The 12446-nt window shown below is 38.2% G+C and overlaps 1 protein-coding gene across 1 annotated transcript in view; it reads left to right on the top strand.

Moving 5' to 3' along the window:
• stag1a (STAG1 cohesin complex component a) overlaps positions 1–12446 on the top strand; it is a 39448-nt gene that overhangs the window by 14706 nt on the left and 12296 nt on the right. The window contains exon 2 of the mRNA XM_085342388.1: positions 11904–12098. Coding sequence (XP_085198514.1) covers positions 12070–12098 — 29 coding nt within the window. The 5' untranslated portion in view covers positions 11904–12069. The remainder of the gene's footprint in view (positions 1–11903; positions 12099–12446) is intronic.

Here is a 12446-nt window from a genome sequence, read left to right on the forward strand (position 1 = left end):
TTCTCCTTCTTCTGTCATAATTGTTTCTTGACTTTCATCTTGTATTTCACACCTTAAGTGTGAGAAGCTGGCAGACTGGATTAAATTAAGACTTAGCTTTACTTATTACAAGGCGATGATGGCTTTAAGGTCTGTATTTATCACAGAAACTTGCACCTCACACAAAAAAGATCTCATTTGAAATCTGATAATATCATAAATTTAGAAAATACCAAGAGAAATAAAAGATGTTTATAATTTCCCAAAAGTATTTGAGCAAACCCAAACCCCAACTTTGTAACGGATGTTTGCAGAAATGAACAGTGAGCTGCTCTATTGCGATGAGGTACCAGGGTATAGAAGGACTCCTCTATCTGATGCTCACTGAAGCATTTTCAGTAACAAAAAATAACTATTGCTGGGTCTGACAAGTAGAAGAGGTCTGGGCTAACTAAAATATTTAAAGCTGACATGTTTTCCTAATCATAATGTTGCATGGGCTCACTGGCCCTGCAGCTGCAAAGTCTTAAAACTGAGGAGCTTATTCAGAGTTGAACTGTTGACTGGGTGTTGGCCACTCGCCAAAATGTTTTGTACAACAGAAAACACCTCGTATTTACCAGATTTCCTCCAGTGGTTTGTAATTGCAGGCAATATGACGTTCTGTTTAATTATCCATCATACAGTACGTCAGTTACAACCGCTTGTTGCCATTCACAGATGACGCAAGTCGTTCCTGTAAGTGCTTCTCTCTTAATTACATTTGGGCTGTGTCTCAAAGCTTCTCACTGATCGTTGCATGCATTAGTCTTATGACCTTAGCCAATTAATGATTTTCGTCACTGCAGCTACTTGTACAGTGAATCTGCACTTCAAAAAATGCTTGTTTTTGGAATGATTATATACGTATCCTCAGCGAAGTCCAGTGGACTTTGAAGCAAAGTGAGCTAGATCTGCGCTAATGTTATTTTAATGGGTTTTTCATTTACCCACATGTCATCTCTCCTCTAGGATTTATGAAATTTTCCATTATGGTTTTTGCTTAGTGTTTCTGATTAAAAATAAAGACTTCAGCTCCATGATAATGTCTTACTTGATGCAGAAGAATGAAAGATCAGAAAGAGCAAAAAATAAGAAGATAATAACAAGATTAAGCAACTGACAGCTGTGAGAAAACGGGCACTTCCTCATTCTCTTCTCCAACTTAGAATGAAGCTGTCTGACTTGATGCAGGCTATTTGTCTTACATTCACCTGCTGCAGTATACTTGACACGTGCATACTGTAGATGTTTGCAGTGCTTTATGACACCGTCCCAGATCATCTAGGCAATTTGTCTACCTTGTATATTTTCAGGTGCTTGTAGGCAACAGCTTAATCAGCTCAACAGACATCAGGAATTTGTTATAGCCCTTTAGTAAAATCAGCATTTCATCAGTTCGTAGTGCTGTATGCACATTTTGCTTAATTTAGCAAAAGTGTACACACATACAGCCAAGCTTGTGAATCACATTTCCTTAGCTCTCAGTATGTTAGGACGCTTGTGTTACTTTGGTGTGCCGTCTGGGGGATTGACCCTCTCATTTTCCCATCATTGGATGATCCCTCAGGCCACTAGGTCCACCAAGATTGAAGTTAATTGAATCCATTTAAACCCTGCCTGACTAAAGTAGACCAATATCCTTGAGCAGCCAGCATTCACCCTTGACACTGCTGTAGGACTCTTCAGGGATAAATCACGTATGACTAAAGAGCAGAGATACCTCACTGTGCCACTTTCTCTTTATAGCGTCTGCTGTCATAAAAAGTGGTGTCAAATGTATATTGTAGAGACCACATTCACACAGAGAGGAGACACTGATGATGGTTTACAGTTAGAGATCACCGCTGAGGTGAATTTATAGGCCACATTCTTGCCCAAATTGAATCCTTTTTTTTTTTTTTTTACAAAATAATTAAACTGCTAAACGGTCGTTGAGCAGAAAATTACTCTATTCCGAAAGCCATGTAGAGATCAGTGCTTTGCAGTCGTTGACAATTTGCATATACATAACAGTCCATTCAGTTTTAATAAGGCAGCATGCCCCACATTATTGTACAGACCAGTTTTGAACATAGTAACAGAAAGAAGTGTAAAAGCAAATCCATTTCAATCCGAGCTCTGTGTAACGGTTGCTCAGAAGATCAGTTGCTATAGTATACTGAAGAAACCAAGTTAAGCTGTTTGTCAGCCTGTTGCATAGTGGTGTGTTCGCTGAGCATTTGGCTGTAATATAAACAGAGAAAAACTCCTCTCCTGCTTCCTTCAGCTGGATTTTCTACTGTAAGGCTTAAACAAGATAGTTGACAGTCTTGTCTTGGCTTTGTCTTGTATACAGCATTTATTGATTCAAGAAGAGCAGTTTCTATTTTAATAGAAATTATGGCTTAAAATACACCTAAATTGTTTATTAAAGTGATGTTAAATGCACCTTTTTACTTTTGTTTGTTTAGAAGTAGATGTGAGTTTGATTCGTTGAAGGCCACGGTCAAAAACGGAGGTAATAAAAGAGTCTTTTTAATTGGCTTGGTCCACTCTTGTCATCATAAGAGAGTCTAAAAATTGATCTAGAAGTGTCTGTGGTCATCATTTGTCCGGCTTTTTTATTTCATGGAGCTGGAATTATATATATATATATCATTGTTTCTAATATTAGTGGATGAAATTGCTTAATGACACAAAGATTCTGTTTTAATGCTCTTGCCTTCGCTGCTCTCTTACAGCCATAGCAGAGGCATTTTACTCAGGTTCTGGTGCCCTGATAATAGTTCATATTAACTGTTTTACATTTAACTCATAAATAGTATAGCAGTTGAAATGTTAAAAGATGACTGAAAAGTACATGAAAGTACATTTTTGAAAGTACAAGTATGAATGGATTTTTTTAATCAGTAAGGACAAACAGGTTATAAGAAATGTCTAAGCTTTTGCAGAGCTTTCTACTTGTTGGTCAGCCAGGTGTAGTTTTGGAAGCACGAGGAATACCGATTATGTCAGGAGAAATTAAGCCATTATGAACTGATTCAAATGGCATGAGCTGGGAAGTAACCAGAGAGGAACTCTTAACTTCATACTCTGTACCTTTCAAATTGTTGTTTGACATCATTTAATGGCCCGGGCTTAATCTGTGAACACATGTCAACATAAAACGTAAACATTGTGATTGCAATCAGTCAGCTCAACAACCATTTTAAAATGCATTTTGTTGAGCTCCAGTGCCTTAAAGTAATTTCAGCCTAATCTTCATTCAAACATTCACCTCATCTCCAAAATATAAACTGTAACAGTACTTTTTCCATTGCTGCAATCCTGTGGATGTCTTCGTACTTTGACAAGCCACTTACTTTGTTTTGTTTCTTCCAGCTGTATATTTAAAGTGACAGAACCAAGATTTAAAAAAAAAAAAAAGGGGGGGGGGGGTATTATAGGTTTTATCTTAATTAAGGTGAGATTTAAACCCCATTGACTTGCAAAATGCCTTGAATCGCTTTCTGTTCTAATCACTGAATTAACTTAAATTCTGTTCTATTCTACAAATTACCTGTTCTTTCTTTGTTTGCTAGTGATGCTAATCCTATTTGTGAAATTGACATATTTCTCTCATCAGTGGGCCCAGCGAGATGCGAGATGTGTTAATAACCTGCACCTCAATCCCTGAAATATCTCAGAAATTGTAATATTGACCTCGGCCGCTCACTCAACAAGTTGTTCTCCATGCCACATTAAAGCAGTATGTGAATCCTCCAGGACATTCATTTGTGGACTAGTCTCATGAACATATATATATTTATTTATTTATTTTTGAGCATAGAGACAGAAATAGCATGCAAGGCTGGATTGGTTATATTGGCTATATTATATTGGTTATATTATATATTCAGGCACTGCTCACAGCTCACGAGCAGTGAGCAGTGCCTGACAAGCCAGCCTTTATTTCTTTCATCCTGATGTTAGTAGTAGGAATCCAGTCTTGCTTTTTAAGTCTCATTGTAGCCTAGAGTGTTGGAAACTTGTCACATTATGTCTCTGGAGATAATGGCCAATTATAGCAGACACAGTGCAGGTTTTAGCTGCCAGAAGAATCTCCCAGCAGGGACCACCGTGGCAGTAAGGTGTATGTAACGCTTCTTTAAGTTTTTGGAGAAATATTTAGACTCTCTCAGTTGAGGTAAAAGCAATGATGAACCCAACTGTTAAAAACGGTTTTAAAGGCCCATAAACAATTAAAAGTGTAAAGAAAAACTTTTTTTTTTTTGGTTCTATGAAAATACTTTAAAGGAGCAACGGAGAAAATCATTATCATAGAACAGTTGGTGCATAACAGAAAAGAACCTTTGTATTTAGAGAAGTGTGAGTGCTTCTCAAATTAATATATGGAGCAAAATAGTGCCATATTTCTGTTGTAACATCTGGGTTGACTCGCATTGAAGCCTCAAGTGGCCTTTTGAGGAACTGCATTTTCTGACACATCATTGGCTTCCTTTACTTTTAAGCCCTGGAGGATTCCTACCAGATGTTTATCTGTGTGATAAGTGGAAGCACTTTTTCTTTTAGCTATTTTATGTGAACTTATTTAACATTTACATTTCATTTGTGTGGAAATTTTATACGCAGGTGGTAAAAGTGCTGACATCCACACTGCTGAGTGATCATTGTAACAAGTTATTACAAATCATTACCAGCTACACAGAGACTGGCCTTGCACTCTTTTATGTTGCTGTGGAGAAAACAGTTAAATGGAAGGACAAGTTTTCTCTCTCTCTCAACCCTTACATGCTGTTCATATGTCATGCTTTCACGGTATGGCCTTTACCAGTTTGGGCATGGGCCAACTGTTCCCTCATAACTGTCTATACCAAATTTTAAACTACAGATGTATTTAGAATATATAAATAGCACATCTAACATTAATACATGGATGATTAACCCTTAAAAACACTTCAGAGAGCAGGTAGAGTGCTTTGTTTGGCTTTGGCTTTGGATTTTAGAGAAAATCTTCTACTGATGTGTAATAATATGACCCAAGACATGAAAACATAACCGCCATAATGATTCATATATTGTAAGTGAAAATGGCAAGCTGCCTGGGTTTATTATGTAATGATTACAACTGTTAAACACTACTCTCACTTCTGCCTCATATAAAAATCCTCATTTTGATTATCTGTAATGAGCAATACTAGCATTAGCTAACATTAATTGACACTGAAAACACAAAACACACTTAAAAACAATTCATTAAAAAGTGATCTATGCAATCATAGCAGTGGTTGGAAAATTTCTGTGCGTGTATGTCCTGGACACGTGTTTCTCGCACTCAGTGTAATGGCAGCTGTAGTGCCTTTATTATATTATGACACCCACCCAAAAACCTCTTTATAAATCCTGTTTTAATGTCAGTGATCTCAGAATAAATAGATTCTTATTTGCTTATTTGGTTATCCACTGCAGGCGCTAACAGTTCTTGCATTTGTTTAGCACTTTTCTGGTCTTTCTAAGCTCTCAAAGTGTTAACAATGGATTCATAAACCCTCGCGGGCATCGAGAGAACATGCAGAGTTTACCTAAAAACAGCCAGTCAGGATTTAAACCAGGAAACTTCTTACAGTGAGTTAACGCTGCCAACCCCTGCACCACTGTGCCACCCTAATACAGAGAGTATGTGTGAGAACACCATCTGTTCCTTGTGTGCATCATGTATGATCACTCCTATGTTGTTTTACCATTTTATTGTTTAAAGATTCCCAAATACCAATTGGTCCCTGTCCCCGTAGAAACCTGGCCAGATGTGGAGACACAGTCAGTTGAACTCTAGCAACACGGTCCCATTAAAAAAGACACACAGGCATGACCTGTACAGTTTCAGGATTGTTCTTGATTTGACCCAAACTAGTAACTTTAAAGTCCGTCTGAGTAGATACAAATTTAGCCTGGAACAGGCTGACTGTACAAAAATTTGTAGCACCTTTTACGACAGTATAAAATGTTTTAATCTTTTCCGTTTTTGTGTATTTGGGGGAAAGGTAATCGAATTTCATTCTAAAAGAATGACATTTATGATATTTTTACTGCTGTCAGATGTCGAACTGAACCACATTTCACCTGAAAAATATGTAAAGGTTAATTCTTCAAAGAACATAATAAGTTTTCTGTTGTCATGGTATTTCATAAGACACTCTTCTGATGTTATGTAACATTGGTCATAGTAAAAGTGTTAATTAAAAATAAAAATCTTTCCCAACAGGCAGGTAAAAAGTGACCTCGAAAAACATTAGTTTGGAGAAAACTGCTTTGTGAAGCTTTATTGATGCTTCTCTGTCAAGGTTTTCCTCGCTGTAGTAGTCTCTGGCACTGGAATTGATTTATTACTCTATAAATTATACTAATATGATTTCAGCCCATCACTCGCTGGATGGGCTGTACATTTTCTGGTTAAATTGTGCATCTGTTATACTTGGTGTAGTTGTGTTTTATGTTCTTTTTTTTGTGCAAATCGTCTGTTTTTGTAAGTTACAGAAACAGTGGGACACAGATCCTGCTAATCTCATATTGGTAAGGTGGAAGGGACATCCTTACAAGCAGTTTGGACAGAGTAGAAAGCCAGTTTATCTGCGCCTTATCAGAGAAAACGGCTCAACTTGAGCCGTTTACATGCATGAGTGCTTCGGAGAGGGTGTATGGCTTCAGGCACCGAGATCATACAAAAAACCCAGTTAGATGTCAGAAATATGCTGTATTGTTTTTTTTCACATGCATTTTTTCCAATCATTTAAATTGCAGTCTCACCAAATCAACCTAAAAGTTTTATTAATAAGGAATTGTAAGGCCATGCTGTGGTTTCCACATCCACATATTTACAGCGTGGTCTGCTCTGTGCAAAAATAAACTTTTAATCGTTTGCCCAAGTCTTTGCTGCATTATGAATGAGACTGAAAGCTGCCCATGAGGAAGGAGACGTCAAGCTTATTTTATGTGTGCGAGGGTACTTCAAAGTAGATGTCCCAGGGAGGGAGAGGCTAATATCAGAACAACTTTAACCAACACTGGAAGAGTGCTGAAATAGTCTTTAAATCAGATTTCATGGAGCACTCACTGGATATGTAACTGGTCCCGTTCTAGTCTGCTCTCCCCTCTTAACTATGGTCCCTCCTGTCTCCACGCAGCCAATCAAATATGCCATCACCGCCGGGCTTATGACCCACACTAGTTGCTATAGCAACGCCGGCCTGCCTCCTAGAGAACATGTCATGCATGTTAAGTGGTTCTCAGATGCTCGCTCGTTGTCTTTCTGTCTCACACTCACTCATAAGTTCACACACACACACACACACACACACACACACACACACACACACACACACACAGTGTTGCGCGCACACACACACAGTGTTGCGCACACACTGAGGAAAAAGTCACTTAACAGACCATAATTGTCTCTGGAGTAGAAGTCTTTACTTTATGGTTTTAGCGGCTTTACTTACATCCTGAATATGTTACATGTGTGTAGTTTTGTTTTGTTTGTTTTTGTTATTATTTTCCTTCTACGATAATTATACGTGATGTTCATGTTTGCCATGACGTCAATTTTTATTATTTTTAAACTAGCATATTCTTATAGGGTGACCACCACCTTGTCCAGGAGCTCTGTAAGGGTTGTTCGGTACTTCTAAGCAGCAACTTTGAAAACCTCAAAAGTATTGTCAGACATTGTAATATTTAAGTTATTGTGTGGAAATACTTACAAAAGTTCATTACAAGAACTATGTTTATTGCAAAAAAAGAACAGTAAAAAATTGGCAACAATTTGTTCCCAGTTGTTGGGGGGTTACAATTTAAGGTTTTCATTGTCATGTGTACTGTCCAGTCCTGTAGACCTTGCACCACCTCTCACCTGTCCTGATGTCCTGCAATGGAAATCTGGCCACTTTTCCATTCCATGATCTTCCAGTTTACCACTAATACTTAAGGTCTCCTAGAAAATTTGTAAATGTCTAGTTTCCCCATTTTTGGAAGCTGTTTAATATATGCTCAACAGATCAAAACAAAGCTGTTCATACGTAATGCATTTTGAAAGGAGACGTCACTGTTATCTTGCATGGCTGTTATGGCTGGGTCAGAATTGCAGGTCGATTTGAAGTGGCTAGTAACTACCAAGTCTATTCCAAGCAAGGACAATCATTTAATGAGTAAATGACTTAAATCCGTTTAAGCTTCACCTCAAAAAAAAAAAAAAATCCCCTTGGCAACATCTTCATATGGTTTGCAACACCCCCACAGAGGACCTTATCAGGCAGCTGGTTATAATGTGGTGGCTAAGTGGTGTTTGCAGAACACCAAGCGTCATGGGACTAATCAGTGCCACTATCTCCCTGTAGTTAGCCTGCAATGGAAAAAATACTCATAACAGTTCATGCTGCGTACATTTATACATTTATTGTCTAAGTGGATTTCAGGAGAGAGAGAGGGCGGGATGCTGTTGGCAGCTTCTTTCGCGTCCTCCAAAACAGAGTAGTTGAGGAGACTCGCTGCAAATTATTCATAGTCTACTGTTGAAGTGTCTGCACTCTTGGGTGCATCTGTGTTTGTGCGGGTGTGAGAGACAGAGTGCAGAGAAATTGAGGAGCAAATGTGCATTGAGGATTATTTAGTTGTTGGTCGATAGTGGGTCAGGCAGGCTCCCAGCTCTCAGTAACACACACACACACACACACACACACACACACACACACCCTTTTCCTCTTCCTGACTGTATAGCTCACTGAGAAAAAACATGACAAGAGGATTGATTCAAATGAAGTTGGCTTCTGTCCCTTCGGAGGAAGATAATCTGATGATGAAAGGGAAGGAAAAGCATGTTGGGGTTTGGAAAAAAAAAAAGAAGAAGAAGAACTAACAGCTGAGACATAACAGTCTGTGAAATTCAGAGGGACTGAGGTGGAGGTGGGGTTGGCGTCTCCGACTCTAGAGGGGAGAGTTGTTGGGTGGGGCAGCGGTGAAGTTACATAAGAGCAGTCCTGCCTTCTTTCTTCTATGCTCTGTCAGTCTGGATGTGGCTGCAGAGCTGTTACCTCGCTACATTTTGTGATCCCTTAGTAATAATAAGCTATATTTAGTTCCACTGATTACAAGTCTCAAGTGAAAAATAGCCTTTGCGGTGCACATCAGCGTTTTGATTATTTTCAGCTTCAGCTGGCACTCTGAATGATGTGAAGTGTTGTATTGAGATTAATCTGCAAATTAAAGTCACTCAAGATGATTGCGCTAAATTAAATAACAACTCATTAACGCCGCCGTCTTTGGTGAGTGCCCTGTCAATTACCGTCAGATTTACTGTCATACACCTCACACATGCCCATAAATGGTGGGGTTCCGTTTTTATTTTGCTCACAGCTTATTTTTTGCATTATTCCACTTGAAACCTTCAAGCACTTCATACCTAATGCTAAAGATTATAGGTGGAGATCGCCAGACAGCCCATGACATGAGGTTATCACAATACTTACAATACTCACAATATAATGTGATTTTTAACATTTAGTGATATGCTGAGTATTCATATAACATGTATTTATTTTCACCTGCAAAGTATATAACAAGATAAAGTCGTACTCTTAAGTTCTTTTTTGATGTTGAGTTGTCGTACATACCAACACTGTCATAAATGTTGCCATAAGATGGAGTTAGTATGACATCAGCAATTGAATAGGGTCAAGTTGGCAATTACGTGCAATCTGTTTCTGAAAATTCAGCAATTAACTGTTAAAACATTGAAAATCACATATCTGTTGCTGTCCGCATAGACAGAAATTCACATGGTAAGTGTATTGATCCTTATGTAGTGCTTTTCTACTCTCCCAGAGCACTTAAAGTACTTTACACAACATACCTCATTCACACACATTCATTGGCTGCATGGGAGAACAACTGGGTTTAGTATCTAGTCCAAGGATATTTGCAGACTGGACAGGGATTGAACCACTGACCTTCCGTTCAGTAGATGACCTGCGCTACCTTCTGAGGTACAGCTGCCCCATTACAGCGCGTACACATGAATACAGATCATTTTATACTATTCCATTCTATCAGTTGAAAGCTTATGTGCATGCAAGTATATCGAATACATATTAATTTAAATCATTTTATGCTATTTAAATCTATGGAGAGGAAACATTTACTATTTTGTAAGTTTATAAGTACTCCTTTTTTGTATTTGCATGCAGCATCTGACTTTTGCACATTAATTATAAATTTACTTTTACAGGATTTGCTTATCTAGATTTTTTTCAGCGTTTGCGTGCAAAAAAACGTTCAGGTAATTTATATGCACAATGATATGAACAGAATTAGGCTTCTTTTGTTTTGCTGTTCTGCGCCTGTGCAGCAGGAACGCAGAAGGCCAGAATCAATTAAAAGCTTATGTGCATGCAAATGTGCATGTAAATTCCCAGCTGTTAAAAGGCTTTGCTCACTGCTGTCTTTTGAAGTGTTACTATGTGTATTATATTTTGCAGCTAATTAAGCTACTTGGAGGGTTACACATTATCCTTATTTAGTTATTAAAATCCTTATTTGGCTGATCTAAATCAGCTGGTCTGTTTCTTGCAATTGTACAGTTTGTTCAGATCAGTGTGTGTGTGTATGCGTGTGTAGTTCATCATGGGGAAAAAGGGGGCTCTCCTGCCCATGCTATTCCACAGTACAAACACTGTGTGGAAGACAGTATTTAAATACACACTCTCTTAGCCTGCCCCCTACTGTTGCCCAGACCTACTTTCAAACACACATGTATGCGTTCACACACACTCTAAGGAAAATAGATCACTAAAACACTCTGTAGATTAACTGAACTAGATTGGAACTGAGCTTTGACTTAAATGAGTGTCAGTTGATTTTTCTCAACCCACTTTTCCCAGTTTAAACACAGTCAGGCAGTCTGGAGATAGATGCTGGGCAGAGGACTTTGTGGATCATACTGCCTCTTCAGGTTGACAGTGGTATTGCTCACCCTCTGCTCTTTGCTCTCATTAGCATATGAACAGGTCAACAAATAATGTTATAATTCACTTAGCTGCCTTTCTTCTGAATGAGGATCTAGCTTAGCTGTCAGCTCATGAAAATGAAATGAAAAGCATTTTTGGATTATTTGTTTATCTCCATCATTCACTGAATCCCAGAGGTTTTTTTTTTTCCAAATTTCTGCCATATTTTATTTGACATCATACTTTCCCCAGCTTTTGTCAAAAGACCATTTTTCTTTAACTAGAGGGTAATACATCATGTTTCTGCAGTGTTTTTAACATAACTCACAGAATTTAGGAGTTTATAAAGTTTTGAGCTGAGCTTTTCTTAAGTCAGTAGAAGATGTCCACTAAATTAATGAAATGCTCATTCTTTAAGTGTCAGTGGGTTGTGGTTAAATTGTTTGACAACAGCACTGTGTACAAATCTTTTCCACCCAACTTGAGATTTTGCTGTTGTTGTTCTCAAGTTGACCAGTTGGTGTCTTCCTCTCCCCGTTTCCACACTGACAGCTCATTTTCCACAGCAAGTGATTGAACAGCCTCTCTCAGGATTCAGTGACATTTTATAGTTGACTCTCTTTGGACAATGAACACTTAGACATCGTATAAAAGTATTCAGTGATTTAATATTCAAACCATTTAGATCCCGGTTCTATTTAATGAATCATAACTGAATGAAGCAATCACTTTAGGACCTCATCAGTATTGTGAGAGCTACCCTTGAATAATGCCTGAATGTTGCATATATGTATTTCTATATCTACACCAGAATGTCTGTCATTAATAGCGGTTACTGGTTAACAGGTTATCAAATCTGTATTATAACTATAACCATAATAAATCTCTCTTTCTCTTTCTTTTCAGGAGCTGAAGAAAGTTAACTTCAGTCCGTCCTGGAGCCTCTCCTCTCTGACCTTCCAGATCACCCCCCTTCCCTCCAACCAGTTTTGTCATATTGTACCACCTCCGTCACACCTGAAGAGACCCATAAGAAGAATTGCACGGGTCATCAGTCCCCCTACTGACCAGGATGATCACCTCAGAGCTCCCTGTCCTGCAGTGAGTTTTTATAAAGGGCAACTGTCAGTTTGGCAACAATCCAGCATTAAATTTGTTTTTTTAATTGGTTATTTTATCCATTCATCATCCACTCATCCAGAATCAGGCTAATTTAAAAGAATACAAGAGTAATTGTTTTAGATTTTTTTTAGGCTACCTGGCCTGGAAGTGAATAATGATTTCTTTTAGATTCCATGTTTTATCACATTTGGCCTTAAAGGTTTGTTTCCTGTAGCTGATGAAAGATATTTGTAGGACTGGATGCTACTTTAAAACGATCTTTGGGAAGACATGTTTTTGATTGACCTTTATAGTGTTCTAAACTCAAAGTGACAAGTGCATTAGTGG

Source organism: Diplotaxodon limnothrissa, linkage group LG19 (genome assembly GCF_057381915.1).
Source record: "Diplotaxodon limnothrissa isolate DT_005_m linkage group LG19, D_limnothrissa_male_GT1.1, whole genome shotgun sequence".
Taxonomy (NCBI): Eukaryota; Metazoa; Chordata; class Actinopteri; order Cichliformes; family Cichlidae; genus Diplotaxodon; species Diplotaxodon limnothrissa.